The sequence below is a fragment of the Argopecten irradians genome, chromosome 14 (genome assembly GCF_041381155.1).
Source record: "Argopecten irradians isolate NY chromosome 14, Ai_NY, whole genome shotgun sequence".
Taxonomy (NCBI): Eukaryota; Metazoa; Mollusca; class Bivalvia; order Pectinida; family Pectinidae; genus Argopecten; species Argopecten irradians.
The window spans coordinates 12,763,131-12,785,806 of NC_091147.1; the positions used below are offsets into that span (position 1 = coordinate 12,763,131).

General features: G+C 43.6%; 1 protein-coding gene and 1 pseudogene across 1 annotated transcript; one reads left to right on the forward strand and one right to left on the reverse strand.

Moving 5' to 3' along the window:
- The first annotated feature begins 5,313 nt into the window (after positions 1–5,313).
- LOC138307046 (uncharacterized) lies at positions 5,314–14,563 on the forward strand. Its single transcript, XM_069247671.1, has 2 exons — positions 5,314–5,694; positions 14,411–14,563. Exons 1-2 carry the CDS (start codon positions 5,314–5,316, stop codon positions 14,561–14,563), a joined length of 534 nt encoding a protein of 177 aa, XP_069103772.1.
- A 132-nt stretch (positions 14,564–14,695) lies between these two features.
- On the reverse strand, positions 14,696–16,691 carry LOC138307047 (uncharacterized; annotated as a pseudogene).
- Between the last annotated feature and the right edge of the window lie 5,985 nt (positions 16,692–22,676).

The following is a 22,676-nucleotide window of genomic DNA, read 5'->3' on the forward strand; positions in this document are numbered from 1 at the left end:
AGTTTTGATTCCCTGCAGAACCAAATGAACCAAATAGAAAACAAAATTCAGACACAGATCAAAGAAGAGATGTCACTAGTTAAAAAACAAATACAAACTGAGGTTAAAAAAGACATAAAATTAGAGGTTCAAAAAGAAGTGAAAAATCAATTGCCAGACAATCTGTCTCAACAAGTCAGGGAGGAAGTTAAAGAATTAGATGATCAAAAGCAGCATTCACTCAACGTAGTCGCCTTCAACCTCCCCGAATCAAAGAAAACTACAGGGGAACTAAAAAGAAAATATGATATTAAAGCCTTAAAAATGATTTTTGAAGAATTGGAAGTTGCAGTAGGAATAGAAACATCAATAAGGCTTGGTGAACAAAACCCGCCAAGGACACGACCGGTGAAGGCAATTTTAGACAACAAAAGAGGACGATACGAACTCCTACAAAAAGCAAGAACTATCAGTTCAACGTGTACCGTTTACAAAAATGTCATCATAGTTAAGACCTAACTCTCAGGCAAAGACTTGAAAATAAGAAAAGGAGAGAAGAGAAATAACATCAACCTGTAAGAAAACAAACACAACCACCAGCAAACAGATCCAACTCCACGATTTCTGTACCTACAACAGAAAACGCACATGATCTAGATGCATCATCGCTAAAAGGTAGCCCAATCTCAGCAGACGAAAACTCAACTTGGATATACTCCGACAACTATCACAACTCTACGATCATAGACACTTCCAGTGTAGGCAATAGAGATTGCTCTGTGGCCCCATTTGAAGAACGTCTAACTGATATAAGTGCCATCCAAGGACAACCTCAGAGGCTAGATGCAACAGACACCTCACATGTGCTGAATCATTACCCATAAACAATTTTACCAATTTTAACCTAGGTGTAAATAGGACTGTTTTAAATGTGTCAAATGGAGATCAAACTAAACCCCTGAAAGTACTATATACAAACGCTGATGGTCTACTAAATAAGATGGATGAACTGGAAAATACAATTACTGACAGTTATGACATAATCGCAATAACTGAAGTACTCCCCAAAAATAGGACTAATTCTCAAATACAGCTGTCTGAATACCAACTACCAGGCTTCAATCTACACATGAAACCAATCGAACACTATCAAGGACGTGGCATATGTATATACACTAAGTCTGACATCTGTGATCTACTAGATTATTGTGAACTATCCCTAATACAAATGTCTTTGCATAAAAAACTTTCTAAATATACAAGTAAACTTAGTGTACAAAACTGTCAACACAAAGATCGGGGACAGCAAATGTGGATACATTAAATCCAAACTCAACGAAATAACTCCCATTAATGAGTATCGTATCGAGTACATATACAGAGGAGGAGCAACGGCTGCGGATAGTGAACTCCAAAGAAAACTCCAGCGATCAATTTGTAGGCCCAAAGTTACCAACCCAATGATATGGTTTGGTACATGTGAACTGACAACAAAGTCAGACGTCATTGTCAAATTAGACAAAAATAAGACAGTCGAGGCAGTAATCTATGATTATTCAAACCTCAAATCCTACATACACAGATGGAATAACGACGCTGTAATCATCTATTTGGATGTTCCTTATCTCAATGTCAACATCTGGAATAAAACAAGAAGTCACTATTCAGAAGTAAATGACATATCTAACCTGTGCCTTAATCAATCTATCGACACCTGAACGTGGAAATTAAGAACATCAATGGTGAAACACAAGGACCAAGGTTTTCACAGGATATAATAAAGTGTCAAAAAAAAGAAGAACAAGAAAATCAAATATAAAAAAGACTGGTCTTTATATAAAGATGGTATCCACCCAGGCCAAATCCTGATTGATCTTTGGGCTACTAAAATCAAACGTTTGTGGGATAGACTCTGCGAGTAAGCACTGTGAACTAACCATGGCTACAAAGGATGCACCATTACAGTCACGAGCTGATAAGAGACCAAGGCGTGGCAGTGAGACCTGCACAAACTGTGACAAGAATTTAACTGAATCAACCCCTTATACGAGCTGCTCAATCTGTGAGATGAACTTTTGCCTAAACTGTGCACACATCACGGAAGCCTTTTTCAACTTGATGAAAAATGAAGAATGTGCAGGTGCTTTCATGTGGACTTGTCATCATTGTAAAACCACCTTCCCAAACCTCCATAGTATGAAGAATACGCTAGACAGGCTAGACACCAATACTACCACCAGTTTTGATTCCCTGCAGAACCAAATGAACCAAATAGAAAACAAAATTCAGACACAGATCTAAGTAGAGATGTCACTAGTTAAAACACAAATACAAACTGAGGTTAAAAAAGACATAAAATTAGAGGTTCAAAAAAAAGTGAAAAATCAATTGCCAGGCAATCTGTCTCAACAAGTCAGGGAGGAAGTTAAAGAATTAGATGATCAAAAGCAGCATTCACTCAACGTAGTCGCCTTCAACCTCCCCGAATCAAAGAAAACTACTGGGGAACTAAGAAGAAAAGATGATATTAAAGCCTTAAAAATGATTTTTGAAGAATTGGAAGTTGCAGTAGGAATAGAAACATCAATAAGGCTTGGTGAACAAAACCCGCCAAGGACACGACCGGTGAAGGCCATTTTAGACAACAAAAGAGGACGATACGAACTCCTACAAAAAGCAAGAACTATCAGTTCAACGTGTACCGTTTACAAAAATGTCATCATAGTTAAGACCTAACTCTCAGGCAAAGACTTGAAAATAAGAAAAGGAGAGAAGAGAAAAAAACATCAACCTGTAAGAAAACAAACACAACCACCAGCAAACAGATCCAACTCCACGATTTCTGTACCTACAACAGAAAACGCACATGATCCAGATGCATCATCGCTAATAGGTAGCCCAATCTCAGCAGACGAAAACTCAACTTGGATATACTCCGACAACTATGACAACTCTACGATCATAGACACTTCCAGTGTAGGCAATAGAGATTGCTCTGTGGCCCCATTTGGAAGAACGTCTAACTGATATAAGTGCCATCCAAGGACAACCTCAGAGGCTAGATGCAACAGACACCTCACATGTGCTGAATCATCACCCATAAACAATTTTACCAACTTTAACCTAGGTGTGAATAGGACTGTTTTAAATGTGTCAAATGGAGATCAAACTAAACCCCTGAAAGTACTATATACAAACGCTGATGGTCTACTAAATAAGATGGATGAACTGGAAAATACAATTACTGACAGTTATGACATAATCGCAATAACTGAAGTACTTCCCAAAAATAGGACTAATTCTCAAATACAAACTGAATACAACTCCAGGCTTCAATCTACACATGAAACCAATCGAACACTATCAAGGACGTGGCATATGTATCTACAATTATTAAAACATCACATGACATTGGTCTGGAGCAAATTGCGATAGAACTAAAAATTAACAACTCCGACTGGCTCATTCTTCAGTGTGTGTACAGAAGTCCAAGCCACGAAAATTGTATAAAAGAATTAGAAGAAATCCTGTTATTACAACATCTAAATAACCACCATTATACATTCAGGGCTATCGTGGGTGACTTCAACCTAAAAGAAATTGATTTGGAGAACACAACTACCAGCACTGGTGAAACCCATCTAGCATACAAATTCATAGAAATCGTACAAGACAACTACCTGTTCCAACATATAAGGGAATACACGAGGATGAGAAACAATGATATACCATCTATATTAGATCTTGTCTTATCAAATGAAGAAAATCTCATAAGTGAAGTCAAAACGTCAAGCCCGTTGGGAAATAGCGACCATGTATGTATCAACTTCAATATCAATCTGAACGTTACCAACAGCGAAAGTAAACCAACCATGAACAAAAACTACAAAAAGGGGAACTATACCAAAATCAGAGAAAACATCAATGCTATTGACTGGAATCTGCTCCTTAGCAACAAATCCATATGTGATGCATGGGGTCTGTTTACTGAAATCCTAAATAAAGAAATAGAAGAAAACGTACCAGAATGTCAACAGTCCAAACGAACATACAGAACAACATGGATGACTACAGAAGCAATGACAGCCATTAGATCAAAAAGGAAACTATGGAAAAAATTCCAGTACTGTAAAAACAATACAAACTTTGAAAACTATCAAAGAGCGAAACATACATCAAGCGTAGAAGTAAGGAAAGCAAAGAAAGTGTTTGAGCAGGAGCTGGCTGAAAACATCAAGCAAAATCCTAAGGCATTCTGGAACTATGTACAATCCAAAACGAAACTAAAAAACAAGATCGGGAACCTATCAACACCAACAGGAGAATCCATAACTAACAATCAAGAAAAAGCATAAGAACTAAATAGATTTTTCACAAGTGTTTTTACTAAGGAAAACCTGTCATTCATCCCTGAGGTTCCAGCGAAGGACATTGAAAATAAACTCTCTACCCTGAATATCACAGAAGAACTAGTCAAAAAACTTCTAAATAATACCAATCCAAAGAAAACACAGGGACCTGACAACATCCATCCAAGACCATAAAAAGAAACAGCTGACACTATATCCAAGCAACTGTCAATTGTATTTCAAAAATCAATCGATGATGCGAAGGTACCTAAAGTTTGGAAAGAGGCTAATGTCACTGCCATCCACAAGAAATGACCAAAAAATCTAGCTGAAAATTACCGTCCCATTAGCCTCACTTCAATAACATCAAAAATCATGGAAAAACTTGTGAGAGCGGTCATCGTAAACCTCATGGAAACTAATAATCTCTTTAGCGAATACCAACATGGCTTCCGAAAAGGACATTCATGTGCAACCCAACTAAAAGGAATGGTAGATAATTGGACAGGAGAACTAGACAACAAAAATGATATTGACATCATCTACCTAGATTTCCAAAAAGCTTTCGATACTGTACCGCATCAGCGACTACTCAAACAATTATCAGGATACGGAATCACAGAAAATCTACTAAAATGGATTGAAGACTTTCTAACTGACAGAAAACAACGAGTGGTATTAAATGGCGGAAATTCTGACTGGTCTTCGGTAACAAGTGGAATCCCTCAGGGCAGTGTGATTGGCCCCATCCTATTCCTAGTATACATCAATGACCTACCAGAGATTGTTGAAAACGCTGTTAGACTTTTCGCTGATGACACTAAACTTTTCTCTGTTGTCAATAATGTAAACGATCACCAAAAGCTACAAAGTGACATAAACAATTTAATGACATGGTCCAACGACTGGCAGTTGAAATTTAAATTCAAAAAAATGCAAACACCTACGTTTAGGAACAAATAAACAAATTCCCGGGGACTATATCATGGATAATACATCAATCCAGCAAGTCACAGAAGAGAAAGATCTAGGCGTTACTATTGACCAACAACTGAAATTCACAAGACATATCGAAGCATCAGCTAAAAAAGCAAACCAAATTCAAGGAGTGTTGAAAAGAAGCTTAAAATACTTGAACAAAAGATCGTTCTGTAACCTTTATAAAGCCATGGTGAGACCACATCTGGAATATGCATCTACCGTCTGGACAACAAATACAAAAAAAGATAAAATCACACTTGAGAAAGTACAGAGGCGTGCAACAAAACTCATCAAAAATATTCGAAACAAATCTTACCCAGAACGGCTACTAGATTTAGGACTGCCAACCCTAGAATACAGACGTCTCAGGAGTGATATGGTGGAAGTATACAAAATTCTGAACGACATAGACAAATGTGATAAAAATAAATTACTTCCCCGAAGTCATACTCAAACAAGAGGTCATAGTAAAAAACTTGTCAAAGGACGTTCTAGACTTAACACCAGAAAAATAGTTTCTCACAAAGAGTAGTAAATCAATGGAACTCTCTACCTGAAAATGTCATATCATCAGAAACTTTAAACCAGTTTAAGTCAAGACTAAACAGCCATTGGAAATTCAAGCAAGAGAAGTTCAACCCTACCTGCTATGAGAACACACAACCGCCAAACAATATGAACAATATTCAAATGGGTCAGAGATGCCTACGGCATATTTAAAGACCTCGACGACAGGTAACAGGTAGGTAGGTAACATTATAGCAAAGTGTTTCTACGCATTTTTTTTCTATAATGGTTCTTACTTAATCTGCCTTTTCCAATAACAGGTTTTGTATAATTTGATGGTTTAAATGTGTTTGATAATGACTATTTCTATCTATTAAAAAAATAAATTCCAAGAAGTAGCAAAATTGCACCAGGCCAGGCAATGATACTATATCATATATTGCTTGCACTGTCCTACTGAAGTGATGTTACTGTTGGTCCTTATCACTGACCTAAATACCAGCTGAAGTGATGTTAACTGTTGGTCCTTATCACTGTCCTAAGTATACCAGCTGAAGTGATGTTACTGTTGGCCCTTATCACTGTCCTATGTATACCAGCTGAAGTGATGTTACTGTTGGCCCTTATCACTGTCCTATGTATACCAGCTGAAGTGATGTTACTGTTGGCCCTTATCACTGTCCTATGTATACCAGCTGAAGTGATGTTACTGTTGGCCCTTATCACTGTCCTATGTATACCAGCTGAAGTGATGTTACTGTTGGTCCTTATCACTGTCCTATGTATACCAGCTGAAGTGATGTTACTGTTGGTCCTTATCACTGTCCTATGTATACCAGCTGAAGTGATGTTACTGTTGGTCCTTATCACTGTCCTATGTATACCAGCTGAAGTGATGTTACTGTTGGTCCTTATCACTGTCCTATGTATACCAGCTGAAGTGATGTTACTGTTGGTCCTTATCACTGTCCTATGTATACCAGCTGAAGTGATGTTACTGTTGGTCCTTATCACTGTCCTATGTATACCAGCTGAAGTGATGTTACTGTTGGTCCTTATCACTGTCCTATGTATACCAGCTGAAGTGATGTTACTGTTGGTCCTTATCACTGTCCTATGTATACCAGCTGAAGTGATGTTACTGTTGGTCCTTATCACTGTCCTATGTATACCAGCTGAAGTGATGTTACTGTTGGTCCTTATCACTGCCCTATGTATACCAGCTGAAGTGATGTTACTGTTGGTCCTTATCACTGTCCTATGTATACCAGCTGAAGTGATGTTACTGTTGGTCCTTATCACTGTCCTATGTATACCAGCTGAAGTGATGTTACTGTTGGTCCTTATCACTGCCCTATGTATACCAGCTGAAGTGATGTTACTGTTGGTCCTTATCACTGTCCTATGTATACCAGCTGAAGTGATGTTACTGTTGGCCCTTACTGTCCTATGTATACCAGCTGAAGTGATGTTACTGTTGGTCCTTAACACTGTCCTATGTATACCAGCTGAAGTGATGTTACTGTTGGTCCTTATCACTGTCCTATGTATACCAGCTGAAGTGATGTTACTGTTGGTCCTTATCACTGTCCTATGTATACCAGCTGAAGTGATGTTACTGTTGGTCCTTATCACTGTCCTATGTATACCAGCTGAAGTGATGTTACTGTTGGTCCTTATCACTGTCCTATGTATACCAGCTGAAGTGATGTTACTGTTGGTCCTTATCACTGTCCTATGTATACCAGCTGAAGTGATGTTACTGTTGGTCCTTATCACTGTCCTATGTATACCAGCTGAAGTGATGTTACTGTTGGTCCTTATCACTGTCCTATGTATACCAGCTGAAGTGATGTTACTGTTGGTCCTTATCACTGTCCTATGTATACCAGCTGAAGTGATGTTACTGTTGACCCTTATCACTGTCCTATGTATACCAGCTGAAGTGATGTTACTGTTGGTCCTTATCACTGTCCTATGTATACCAGCTGAAGTGATGTTACTGTTGGTCCTTATCACTGTCCTATGTATACCAGCTGAAGTGATGTTACTGTTTGTCCTTATCACTGTCCTATGTATACCAGCTGAAGTGATGTTACTGTTGACCCTTATCACTGTCCTATGTATACCAGCTGAAGTGATGTTACTGTTGACCCTTATCACTGTCCTATGTATACCAGCTGAAGTGATGTTACTGTTGGTCCTTATCACTGTCCTATGTATACCAGCTGAAGTGATGTTACTGTTGGTCCTTATCACTGTCCTATGTATACCAGCTGAAGTGATGTTACTGTTGGTCCTTATCACTGTCCTATGTATACCAGCTGAAGTGATGTTACTGTTGGTCCTTATCACTGTCCTATGTATACCAGCTGAAGTGATGTTACTGTTGGTCCTTATCACTGCCTATGTATACCAGCTGAAGTGATGTTACTGTTGGCCCTTATCACTGTCCTATGTATACCAGCTGAAGTGATGTTACTGTTGGTCCTTATCACTGTCCTATGTATACCAGCTGAAGTGATGTTACTGTTGGTCCTTATCACTGTCCTATGTATACCAGCTGAAGTGATGTTACTGTTGGTCCTTATCACTGCCCTATGTATACCAGCTGAAGTGATGTTACTGTTGGCCCTTATCACTGTCCTATGTATACCAGCTGAAGTGATGTTACTGTTGGTCCTTATCACTGTCCTATGTATACCAGCTGAAGTGATGTTACTGTTGGTCCTTATCACTGTCCTATGTATACCAGCTGAAGTGATGTTACTGTTGGCCCTTATCACTGTCCTATGTATACCAGCTGAAGTGATTTTACTGCTGGCCCTTATCACTGCCATATGTATACCAGCTGAAGTGATGTTACTGTTGGTCCTTATCACTGTCCTATGTATACCAGCTGAAGTGATGTTACTGTTGGTCCTTATCACTGTCCTATGTATACCAGCTGAAGTGATGTTACTGTTGGTCCTTATCACTGTCCTATGTATACCAGCTGAAGTGATGTTACTGTTGGTCCTTATCACTGTCCTATGTATACCAGCTGAAGTGATGTTACTGTTGGTCCTTATCACTGTCCTATGTATACCAGCTGAAGTGATGTTACTGTTGGTCCTTATCACTGTCCTATGTATACCAGCTGAAGTGATGTTACTGTTGGTCCTTATCACTGTCCTATGTATACCAGCTGAAGTGATGTTACTGTTGGTCCTTATCACTGTCCTATGTATACCAGCTGAAGTGATGTTACTGTTGGTCCTTATCACTGTCCTATGTATACCAGCTGAAGTGATGTTACTGTTGGTCCTTATCACTGTCCTATGTATACCACTGAAGTGATGTTACTGTTGGTCCTTATCACTGTCCTATGTATACCACTGAAGTGATGTTACTGTTGGTCCTTATCACTGTCCTATGTATACCAGCTGAAGTGATGTTACTGTTGGTCCTTATCACTGTCCTATGTATACCAGCTGAAGTGATGTTACTGTTGGTCCTTATCACTGTCCTATGTATACCAGCTGAAGTGATGTTACTGTTGACCCTTATCACTGTCCTATGTATACCAGCTGAAGTGATGTTACTGTTGGCCCTTATCACTGTCCTATGTATACCAGCTGAAGTGATGTTACTGTTGGTCCTTATCACTGTCCTATGTATACCAGCTGAAGTGATGTTACTGTTGGTCCTTATCACTGTCCTATGTATACCAGCTGAAGTGATGTTACTGTTGGTCCTTATCACTGTCCTATGTATACCAGCTGAAGTGATGTTACTGTTGGTCCTTATCACTGTCCTATGTATACCAGCTGAAGTGATGTTACTGTTGGTCCTTATCACTGTCCTATGTATACCAGCTGAAGTGATGTTACTGTTGGTCCTTATCACTGTCCTATGTATACCAGCTGAAGTGATGTTACTGTTGACCCTTATCACTGCCTATGTATACCAGCTGAAGTGATGTTACTGTTGGTCCTTATCACTGTCCTATGTATACCAGCTGAAGTGATGTTACTGTTGGTCCTTATCACTGTCCTATGTATACCAGCTGAAGTGATGTTACTGTTGGTCCTTATCACTGTCCTATGTATACCAGCTGAAGTGATGTTACTGTTGGTCCTTATCACTGTCCTATGTATACCAGCTGAAGTGATGTTACTGTTGGTCCTTATCACTGTCCTATGTATACCAGCTGAAGTGATGTTACTGTTGGTCCTTATCACTGTCCTATGTATACCAGCTGAAGTGATGTTACTGTTGGTCCTTATCACTGTCCTATGTATACCAGCTGAAGTGATGTTACTGTTGGTCCTTATCACTGTCCTATGTATACCAGCTGAAGTGATGTTACTGTTGGTCCTTATCACTGTCCTATGTATACCAGCTGAAGTGATGTTACTGTTGGTCCTTATCACTGTCCTATGTATACCAGCTGAAGTGATGTTACTGTTGGTCCTTATCACTGTCCTATGTATACCAGCTGAAGTGATGTTACTGTTGGCCCTTATCACTGTCCTATGTATACCAACTGAAGTGATGTTACTGTTGGTCCTTATCACTGTCCTATGTATACCAACTGAAGTGATGTTACTGTTGGTCCTTATCACTGTCCTATGTATACCAGCTGAAGTGATGTTACTGTTGGCCCTTATCACTGTCCTATGTATACCAGCTGAAGTGATGTTACTGTTGGCCCTTATCACTGTCCTATGTATACCAGCTGAAGTGATGTTACTGTTGGTCCTTATCACTGTCCTATGTATACCAGCTGAAGTGATGTTACTGTTGGTCCTTATCACTGTCCTATGTATACCAGCTGAAGTGATGTTACTGTTGGTCCTTATCACTGTCCTATGTATACCAGCTGAAGTGATGTTACTGTTGGTCCTTATCACTGTCCTATGTATACCAGCTGAAGTGATGTTACTGTTGGTCCTTATCACTGTCCTATGTATACCAGCTGAAGTGATGTTACTGTTGGTCCTTATCACTGTCCTATGTATACCAGCTGAAGTGATGTTACTGTTGGTCCTTATCACTGTCCTATGTATACCAGCTGAAGTGATGTTACTGTTGGTCCTTATCACTGTCCTATGTATACCAGCTGAAGTGATGTTACTGTTGGTCCTTATCACTGTCCTATGTATACCAGCTGAAGTGATGTTACTGTTGGTCCTTATCACTGTCCTATGTATACCAGCTGAAGTGATGTTACTGTTGGTCCTTATCACTGTCCTATGTATACCAGCTGAAGTGATGTTACTGTTGGTCCTTATCACTGTCCTATGTATACCAGCTGAAGTGATGTTACTGTTGGTCCTTATCACTGTCCTATGTATACCAGCTGAAGTGATGTTACTGTTGGCCCTCATCACTGTCCTATGTATACCAGCTGAAGTGATGTTACTGTTGGTCCTTATCACTGTCCTATGTATACCAGCTGAAGTGATGTTACTGTTGGTCCTTATCACTGTCCTATGTATACCAGCTGAAGTGATGTTACTGTTGGTCCTTATCACTGTCCTATGTATACCAGCTGAAGTGATGTTACTGTTGGTCCTTATCACTGTCCTATGTATACCAGCTGAAGTGATGTTACTGTTGGTCCTTATCACTGTCCTATGTATACCAGCTGAAGTGATGTTACTGTTGGTCCTTATCACTGTCCTATGTATACCAGCTGAAGTGATGTTACTGTTGGTCCTTATCACTGTCCTATGTATACCAGCTGAAGTGATGTTACTGTTGGTCCTTATCACTGTCCTATGTATACCAACTGAAGTGATGTTACTGTTGGTCCTTATCATGCCTATGTATACCCTATGTATATCACTGTCTTGTATACCAATGAAGTGATGTTACTGTTGGTCCTTATCACTGTCCTATGTATACCAGCTGAAGTGATGTTACTGTTGGTCCTTATCACTGTCCTATGTATACCAGCTGAAGTGATGTTACTGTTGGTCCTTATCACTGTCCTATGTATACCAGCTGAAGTGATGTTACTGTTGGCCCTTATCACTGTCCTATGTATACCAGCTGAAGTGATGTTACTGTTGGCCCTTATCACTGTCCTATGTATACCAGCTGAAGTGATGTTACTGTTGGTCCTTATCACTGTCCTATGTATACCAGCTGAAGTGATGTTACTGTTGGTCCTTATCACTGCCTATGTATACCAGCTGAAGTGATGTTACTGTTGGTCCTTATCACTGTCCTATGTATACCAGCTGAAGTGATGTTACTGTTGGTCCTTATCACTGTCCTATGTATACCAGCTGAAGTGATGTTACTGTTGGTCCTTATCACTGTCCTATGTATACCAGCTGAAGTGATGTTACTGTTGGTCCTTATCACTGTCCTATGTATACCAGCTGAAGTGATGTTACTGTTGGTCCTTATCACTGTCCTATGTATACCAGCTGAAGTGATGTTACTGTTGGTCCTTATCACTGCCCTATGTATACCAACTGAAGTGATGTTACTGTTGGTCCTTATCACTGTCCTATGTATACCAGCTGAAGTGATGTTACTGTTGGTCCTTATCACTGTCCTATGTATACCAGCTGAAGTGATGTTACTGTTGGTCCTTATCACTGTCCTATGTATACCAGCTGAAGTGATGTTACTGTTGGTCCTTATCACTGTCCTATGTATACCAGCTGAAGTGATGTTACTGTTGGTCCTTATCACTGCCTATGTATACCAGCTGAAGTGATGTTACTGTTGGTCCTTATCACTGTCCTATGTATACCAGCTGAAGTGATGTTACTGTTGGTCCTTATCACTGTCCTATGTATACCACTGAAGTGATGTTACTGTTGGCCTATCACTGCCTATGTATACCAGCTGAAGTGATGTTACTGTTGGTCCTTATCACTGTCCTATGTATACCAGCTGAAGTGATGTTACTGTTGGTCCTTATCACTGTCCTATGTATACCAGCTGAAGTGATGTTACTGTTGGTCCTTATCACTGTCCTATGTATACCACTGAAGTGATGTTACTGTTGGTCCTTATCACTGTCCTATGTATACCAGCTGAAGTGATGTTACTGTTGGTCCTTATCACTGTCCTATGTATACCAGCTGAAGTGATGTTACTGTTGGTCCTTATCACTGTCCTATGTATACCAACTGAAGTGATGTTACTGTTGGTCCTTATCACTGTCCTATGTATACCAGCTGAAGTGATGTTACTGTTGGTCCTTATCACTGTCTATGTATACCAGCTGAAGTGATGTTACTGTTGGTGCCTTATCACTGTCCTATGTATACCAGCTGAAGTGATGTTACTGTTGGTCCTTATCACTGTCCTATGTATACCAGCTGAAGTGATGTTACTGTTGGTCCTTATCACTGTCCTATGTATACCAGCTGAAGTGATGTTACTGTTGGTCCTTATCACTGTCCTATGTATACCAGCTGAAGTGATGTTACTGTTGGTCCTTATCACTGTCCTATGTATACCAGCTGAAGTGATGTTACTGTTGGTCCTTATCACTGTCCTATGTATACCAGCTGAAGTGATGTTACTGTTGGTCCTTATCACTGTCCTATGTATACCAGCTGAAGTGATGTTACTGTTGGTCCTTATCACTGTCCTATGTATACCAACTGAAGTGATGTTACTGTTGGTCCTTATCACTGTCCTATGTATACCAGCTGAAGTGATGTTACTGTTGGTCCTTATCACTGTCCTATGTATACCAGCTGAAGTGATGTTACTGTTGGTCCTTATCACTGTCCTATGTATACCAGCTGAAGTGATGTTACTGTTGGTCCTTATCACTGTCCTATGTATACCAGCTGAAGTGATGTTACTGTTGGTCCTTATCACTGTCCTATGTATACCAGCTGAAGTGATGTTACTGTTGGTCCTTATCACTGTCCTATGTATACCAGCTGAAGTGATGTTACTGTTGGTCCTTATCACTGTCCTATGTATACCAGCTGAAGTGATGTTACTGTTGGTCCTTATCACTGTCCTATGTATACCAGCTGAAGTGATGTTACTGTTGGTCCTTATCACTGTCCTATGTATACCAGCTGAAGTGATGTTACTGTTGGTCCTTATCACTGTCCTATGTATACCAGCTGAAGTGATGTTACTGTTGGTCCTTATCACTGTCCTATGTATACCAGCTGAAGTGATGTTACTGTTGGTCCCTTATCACTGCCATGTACCCTGATGATGTTACTGTTGGCCTTATGTCCTATGTATACCAACTGAAGTGATGTTACTGTTGGTCCTTATCACTGTCCTATGTATACCAGCTGAAGTGATGTTACTGTTGGTCCTTATCACTGTCCTATGTATACCAGCTGAAGTGATGTTACTGTTGGTCCTTATCACTGTCCTATGTATACCAGCTGAAGTGATGTTACTGTTGGTCCTTATCACTGTCCTATGTATACCAGCTGAAGTGATGTTTCTGTTGGTCCTTATCACTGTCCTATGTATACCAGCTGAAGTGATGTTACTGTTGGTCCTTATCACTGTCCTATGTATACCAGCTGAAGTGATGTTACTGTTGGTCCTTATCACTGTCCTATGTATACCAGCTGAAGTGATGTTACTGTTCACAAACACAGGTCTTCTTAGTTCGGCGTGGTTCTCTCGACTCGCGTTGGTGCCGTGTGCCAACCGGAAGCGCAGTAACACCCGAGGTGTTCCGAGTACAAAGTACCGAAGGCTTGCTCCCGGCCGACATAAGCCTGTTTCACCACACTTCCTCCCCGTTTTAGATCCTCCCTGTGCTGTGCGACGATTGGTGGGTCTCCTGGCTCACGATGGTCCAGATGAGTTCCAACGTATTTACAAGTATTTACATAAAGTCTCCGCACGTAAAGATAACGGCATGAGACTTGGGAGTCCAATTAGAGGCTTAGGGAGGTCCTCCCTACAGCCTGTAGCCCTCTGCTAGGGGATAGTGAGGAACTATAGGGACCAAAGTCCCACAGCCCTGTCCGAGTGGTGTGCTCCGCGATGTCCTTGGTGAGTGAGTCGAGCTGGGATGCTACTAAAGACGCGGTGTCCCCGAGATACGCAGGGGTGCTCACCTTGGCTTTCCTCAGTGGAAAGTAGGGAGAATCTGTCTCCAGCAGCAGCCGGTCTCGCGGAATCGCTTCCAAGGCCTCCAACTGCATCCTGTCAAAGCTGTGAACAGCGGCAGTGACCCCAAAATAGGTGTTGGGAAACCTACGGAGCCACGCACGCACCACATCCGCCTCCCCCATGAAGCAGTGGAGATGGATGGGCTGTTCCTTGGAGCACACGTCCTCCACCATGGTCAATGCTGCCCTGTAGATATCCGTCCCGTGAACGTCCCCCTTCACTCCTCTCAAGTGGAGCACGATTGGCTGGGTTGGTCTTGCCATCTTCAGTAGCTTGGCAAAGACCTCCGTCTGGCGCCTCCACTTGGCAATGGGGATGGTTCTGTCCAGGCCGAACTCTCCAAGAGCCACAACCTTCGGATGCTGCAACAGTCGTTGGAGGTGCAGCTTCTGGTCCACAGTGAGGGTCTCGCAGTGTTTTGGATGCACCCCCACTGCTACCTTCCATGGGCCCTCCAGCGTGAAGTTCCACAGGTGGATAGTTGCTGGGCTCGCTGTAGATGATGACCCCTCCAACAAGAGCTGCTGGTACCGAAGGCTGTTCGATCACACTGCTGGAGAGAAACTGTAGCTCAGCAGCTCCTCAACAGTATGACCGCTAGATTTTCCCCAGATCTGGCGACTGGTCCGGTCGAGATGGAAAATGGCTGTCATAGACTTCGAGCTTGCCTTGCTCTGCGTGGCTTTGTGGCTCTTCGTCGTCGCCGAGCTTGCTTCATCCACCACGACGAATTCCTCCAGACCTGGGAACTCCTCCTCCTCGATCTCTTCCGACTGCTCTGGTCCCTGCACCGTAGCGATGACCTCGGCCACACACAACTCCTCCACAACACGTGACTCCTCCCTACCGTCCTTGTCTGGCAATTCCACTGTTGGTCTGGCCACCCTGTAGTGATAAAAATCACGCCTCAGTGACCTAGAGCACGAGTCTAGGATGGCCATCAAACACCTCCAGAAATAAGAGGACAGCAGGAGAGTTGACAGGATGTAGTGAAAACTCCCTCGGTGCATTCAGTCCCCAGTACCCTGCAGGCTTGTCCGTAAACGTCTTGATGGCACGGCTCCAAAAAGCTTCCTTCAGGGATCCGGCCAGACTGGTTGACCTTGTCTACGACCGTCTGCAGGGTTGTCTTTCTTCCGTACACTCTTCGCACCAACCACCTCAGGGCTTCAATCTGGCCAGGGATGTTAGAGCCGACGTCAGCGAACACGGCAGGCAGGTGCTTGGAGACTGCATGTCGCTTGATCCGTCTATCCGCGACTGGCATCCGGACAAGGGACCAATACGGTGGCACGGTCTTGGCCTGCTGGTCCGATGCTGACGTTGCTACTGGCGGCCGGACTGGGCTAATAGGTCTCCGTACCTTTGGAGGTGGCTGGTCCTCAGGGGCTCTGGATGCAGTCCGCTTCTTTACTTCTGCAACGGCCACACACTCTCGTGGTGCGGACGACAGGGCGACACTGACGACGTGAAGTCCATGGGCTCCTCTAGATGTGCGGGGACATCTACTGTGAGGTCCAGGTCGTCATCAGCGCTACCGGTCTCTTCTGGTTTCTGGCTACCGTCCATGGCGTCAGCCCGAACCACCGACAACGACGGGTCTGTTTGGAGACGGAAGTCTTTACACATTCCTGTTGCCGGGGTCCAAGTCGACGTTACCTCCTGGCGTTTGGGGCGTGACAAGCGGCTTCCATCTGTTGAGGGCAGGTGCTGGTCGATCCAGTGGTCGGGAAAATCGCACCGACAGTTCAACCTCATCTCACCCGGATCCACCTCTTGTCTCTTTGTTGATAGGCCAGGGCAGACTGTAGTCCCAGAACTTCCTCTTTCTCATCGACGGCTAGAGTCAAGATGGCAGTGTAAAACGCCATTGGCTCCCAGCAACGTCCCGGCCTGGCTTACTCTCCGGATGCATTGGAGACTGGTCTTCATCCTTGGTCCGGAGGGCGGCGATGGTTTTTCTTGGAGCGGGCCGAGCTGCCTTACCTGCCTGAGCGCTTCGGCTTGGAGGCAACCTTCCAACCACGCTTGCTTGGGCTGTCCGACATTTTTCCTGCAAGTAGAAAGTAGGAACCGGTTACTACTATGAAAAACACTCAGGACACAGGTAACACATCGATGAGCTTTGCCTGTTCCTTGGTTACATTTACGCAGGACCCATGATACCATTCTCTGCACTCTGCGCATTGTATCATGAGCTCGCCGACATCGGGGCCACGACAAAACGCAATACAAACTTTCGTTCGTGGTCAGTGATAGCGGTTGACCCCTAGTGTTGTTTTGGCTGCGTAACTGGCGTTGTTTCTGTAACCAAGCTGGTAAATCCCTGTCTCGGCAAGGCTTGATGCGATCGTGATTGATTGTCACGAGGTTTTTTCCTGAGCATTATCTCGTATACGTAATCGGTGAGTTTCCGCACGATTAATGCCGGTCCCTTCACAGGTTGGAGAGAGTTTGCTACAAACACCCTTAACCGTGGCTGTATCTAACACGTATACAGCATCGCCAACGGAGTATGACCTTACGGAAGGTTTTCAGGTCATAATCTCGCTTACTCCTTGCTTGGCTGGTAGCCAGCTGGCTCTGAGCAAGCTTATGGGCAGGCTTGTATTTCCGTGACTAACCTGGCCACATACGCGTTAGTAATCCTCAGACTCCTCAGGATGAGGACCTGGGATAACACGAGCTCGACAGGGGTATTAACCTCCCTCCCAAACATTAACATGTTTGGTGTGAACCCAGTGCTACGATTTACAGCCGACCTAATGGCTCCAGCGAGGAGCGGTAGATACTCATACCATTTACTAGCTGACCGAATGGTAAAGCAGCGCACTGCGTCCATAACTGTCCTGTTAAACCGTTCCACTTGACACGTTGGCGGATGGTCTGAACGGCGTGGTCCGAGCTTTGTGTATTTAAGCGCCTTACACAGCTCGGCGAACTAAGTTGCTCCTCGAAGTTAGTTCTCATATCCGTAAAGATCTGTAACGGAATTCCAACCGTGAGAAAAACTGGTTCACCGCGGCTCGAGCTGTTTCTTCAGCTGTTTGGTTTGGGAGCGGGATACACTCTACCCACTTGGTAAATTGGTCGACGATCATTCAGGATACACGTGTTGTTATTATCGTGGCTGGGAACGGCCCCATGAAATCGAGATGTACTCGTTCCATGGGCGCGCATAGCATGATATGATGTAAACCTCGACTCGCGCTCGCCGGTTAGGTTTTTTATTCCTGTTACAAAGTTGCGCACGAGGCCACATAATTACGTATATCACGTGAACATTATTGTACCAATAAATACCGGGCTTACACCTCCCGATAGTTCCGTTCCTGACCCTGATGGACCGCTGAAGGTAGATCATGAGACAAGGCCAGTATTTCCTGTCTCATGCTAGTTGGAGCGTGGGACTATCACTTTTCTTAGTGAGATGTTGTGGATCCACGTCTACATAAAATACCATCGTCATCTAAGGTAAATAATTCAACTTATTGATCCAATAATGCGTTTACTTCCTGGCTATGGTATCAGCATTAGGGCTTCCTCAGTTGGAGTTTCTCTGGTTTTCAGCCAAGCACACAAGATGTTTAGCTCTGAGTCTCCCCTTCTGGGACTGTGATAATGTCCTGCCATGAGTAGCCGTTAATCCAGTGGTGATGGGTTATCACCATGGGTATTCTGTTTCTGATCGATGGTGATGGCTGTGCTAGTGGTACTGCATCGTCCACAGAGTACAATGAAAAGACTCCATTCTTGATGTTTTCTTGGTGCAATAGTTACAGCCACCACCACGGCAATTGCTCTGGCAAACCTACATTGTGCCGATATTTCCAGACAATCTTCGTCTTGGGACAGACGCGAAAGAGCGTCGGTCGTTCACATGCTTTCCTCCTGGCCGATGACTAATCTCCATCCAATACTGGCTGAGTTCCTCTAGCCACCGAGCTAGCTGGCCGTTTGGATTCTTAAAATTCATCAGCCATTGGAGACTGCTATGGTCTGTTTCGTACGTTGAAATGCACGGCCAGAAGATAATGACGAAAATGGCGCGTAAATCTTATCACCGCTAGTAACTCCTTCCTGGTGGTGCAAAATATCTGACGTTGTTCAGGAGTTAGCGAGAAACTGCAATAAGAAATACACCTTTTCCTATCACCGTCTTGTATCTGCTGCAATTCATGCGCAATCGCGAAGTACATGATGCGTCGGTGTCCAGAATAAATTTGCCCTTCTGGGGTGGGTTACTCAAAACAGGAGCGCTACATAGAGCCCGTTTTAAGCTTCTCAAAGGGCAATCCTGTTGTTCCTGTCCCCAGTCAAAACTGTATTCTTTCCCGTCAGTGCGTAAAGCGGCACGGACAATTCAGCAAAGTCCTTGATGAAATTTCTTTGGTTGTTGGCAATACCCACACGAATACACGTTCTACATACTTTGGTTACATTTAGGGGGCTGCCAATTGCGCATTGTCTCGATAGACCCATTTGCTCAACTCTAGAACGTTACGCCCAACAACTCTGCCGAGATACTCTTACTTCTGTCTGGATTAGGTTCGCATTTACTTTGCCTTGTGCTTGATACCGTACTCTACTCGAGATCGCTGGAACACCTGCGGCTAAGTTGTACAGGTGTGGCCCTCAATTTCATAGAAGTTGTTCGAGAAACATCATCCCTGGTATAGCATTTCTCAAATGTTCCATTGGTAGTCCTCTTCATTACCAAACTTCATGACTCTTGAAAACGTGCTTGGTGGACATTGGTCAAACAAAAGGGCATCCGTTTGAAGTGCGTATAGGCCGTTACTTGGTGGTGAACGCTGTTTTGCATCTATTCCTCGTCCATTGACCTGTTATTTGCCATTAGCCCCATGTGGCATCCAGTTTTGAAAACCACTGTTTCCGGACAAAGGTGTCGATACATTCTCTCCACCAACGGTATAGGGAATACATCCTTCTCATCGTCACATATTTAAAAGCCCTGTAGTCCAATGCACCATCTCACGCCTTCCATCACGTTTCCGTACCCAACACTGGAGACGACGCCACACTCTGACATTGAAGGTTCAATGACATCAGCTTTCAACATCTTCTCCAAAGTGCTTCTCCTACCTGCCCCAAACTAAAACAGCTAGGTGTTCTTCTGAACCGCTGTTTGATTGGACGCGCATCGCCCGTGTCCAATAGCGTGCTCTTATTGCCCCGTAAAAATTCCCAATATCAAACTCAGATTGAGGAAAACACGTCGCTCCTTTACTCATTAAGCAAGCGCCTTCTAATATGTAACCGTTTGTGTTTCCTCCAGATGTCCTGATGTTGATCTCTCATAATTAATCTTTTAAGATAATCGGGAACCTCCGCAAGCTTCAGATTTGAGAGATATTTGTACGTAAGGAAATCGGCGTCAGTATCCAAATCCTTTGTGAATTCTCTGGAAGTTATTGTCGTCTACTTCATGTGCCATACCAACCCGTCTGGTTACGGAACAGGGTTACTTTGCCAGGTCTGGACTAGGTTGATAAACGACATCGTCGGACTTCTGTGTACCATTGAAAACAGACACGACACTGCCAGCATTGGTCTTCACATCTGGCTCGGATGTAGTTGGCTTTATCCGTCCAGAGGTTGTTCTGACTACACACTGGTAACCGAAGAACAGAGTTCGCCGGCACAGTAACGCGTCGAGCCGTTCTGATCCTCACTGCAGAGACAGCACTGTTGGGAGTCCTCTGTCATCGTCTGGAAAGGCAATCCTTTCTGTACTGAATACAAAAAGTATAACCTTACATATCCACGGGTAGCTTGAATCTGTGGTCATGTAGTCCCAAACCTATGTAGCATTTCGTCCTCAGTTGGGCGCGAAATACTCGTTTTTTCTTTGAACTTCAAAGCATTCTAGATCAATAGTTGTTAGATCCTCATTAGGACTTCCTTTAATCTCCATCTCTCTACCAGCTACCTCGCAAAGGAAAATTCTTCAAGGACACTTGGTGGACTCTGAAACAGAGTTATATAACTTGTCAGCGATCAGCGTCAACTTTCAGATGCTGTATCATATGATAGCATTGATTCGTCTATACCATGGTATGAATACAGGTACACAGTGTAAGCACGATGTGAGACTATGAGCTGTCTGATTAACCAAAGACGTCTCTTAGCCTGGATAGTTCTGGCCATTACTTCAACGTGATCCTGCTCTCTGGACCCTCTATGCTGATCCCTCCTGCGTTTAAAACTTCCGAGGATGGACACATTGAATTAGCGACTGGGGGTGCAAGCAGCACGAAGATCTGCATTTCTCTTCGGACAGTTCGCGAGACCATGTGTCCTAAACCCGTTACAGGAAAACACTACCTTCACATTATTTGATGATGTGACACCTTGGATCCGTGTCCGTAGCTTGTCCCTGGACCCCGATTTAAGGGACTCTAGCGTCCGGAGTATTGACTGTTTTTTCTGACTAGCATCCGTTCGTTTTTCGTCGTCCCCCCAAATCCCCATCAATCCTATTGTTGACATTTCGCCTCGGTGGGTCCCTGAAGAAGCCCTGTTTGCGGATCTGACGCACGTGCGGTGTGTCCAGCTCGGTAGTCCGCTTAGCTAAACCGGTCTCTGCGTCACGTTGACGACCCATAACTCATCGCGTACACATAGCGTTTTGAAGCTCTGTCGTATATGGTCTGGTGATTGAACTTGTAAATTTCTATTTCTTCTCAATTAACAGATCCACCGCTTCGAGGTTCACAATTAGCGACATTTTGTCCCCCCGCAGTCCTTGACGGAACATCCGTGACACAATGACGTTTCATTGCCTGGCGCTGCATGAAATTGGCCGGCGCAATTCAGGGTACGCGCGGATATGCTAACTGCTTCTCCCTGTCCGCCCAGTCCTCGATGGGTTTCGCCTACTTTCTGGCTTCGAGTTGCACAACTGATCTTGAGCAGAAATCGGGCATTATTATACCCACCGATAAACGCATCATTCATGTTTTTCATACAGAGGTCGTGAAAACCTATGCCATCATAATGATGGATGGTGGAGGCATAGAAAATCAGCTAGCCCATTTACCTTCCAGAGCTACAACATTGGTTGTCCCTCATCATCACTTCAATTGTCCAGATTGTTAACTTCAGCGAAATCGGTTATTACGTGTGTTTGAAACCCAGCCAAAATGTCCTTACAATACGAATTTCACGCACACTTAGGAGGAGCAACAGTTTGCCTATCAGGGTTACTGTCGGCCTCCGCACTGCTTGTTGTTGACATCTGGGTTGGCACTCTTGGGGTTGATGGCATTTGGGTTGCTCATTGGGGTTGTTACCCCTTGGCGTGCTTGCCTCTTGCAAGTGGACCCTGATTATTAATCTGCTGCTGGTATCCCTGGGGGTTACCTTTGAGGATAATCGTGTGGGTGTTCTGGTTGGTCCACCTCCTTTTTTTTCCCCTCTCTACCCCCACTTTCCCTTTTTTTTTCTGGGGTTGACCTTGTGGATGACATTGGGGTTGCCACTTTGCGATAGTCCTGTAGTTGCCCTTGAGGATAACCTTGAGGGCGTGACCTTAGAGGGTACCGTGGGGTTGACCTTGAGGGTAGCCTGGGGTTGAAAATTGAGGGTTGCCTTGGGGTTGACCTTGAGGGTAGCCTTGGGTGTTGACCTTTGAGGGTAGCCTTGGGGTTGACCTTGAGGGTAGCCTTGGGGTTGACCTTGAGGGTAGCCTTGGGGCTTGGGACCTAGAGGGTAGCCCTG

What these genes read in the sequence shown, in the direction of transcription:
- LOC138307046 (XM_069247671.1), top strand. Translation starts at nt 5,314, where the DNA reads ATGGATAATACATCAATCCAGCAAGTCACAGAAGAGAAAGATCTAGGC. An exon ending in TCAGGAGTGATATGGTGGAA is followed by an intron (nt 5,695 to 14,410) that starts GTATACAAAATT and finishes TCACAAACACAG; the next exon opens with GTCTTCTTAGTTCGGCGTGG.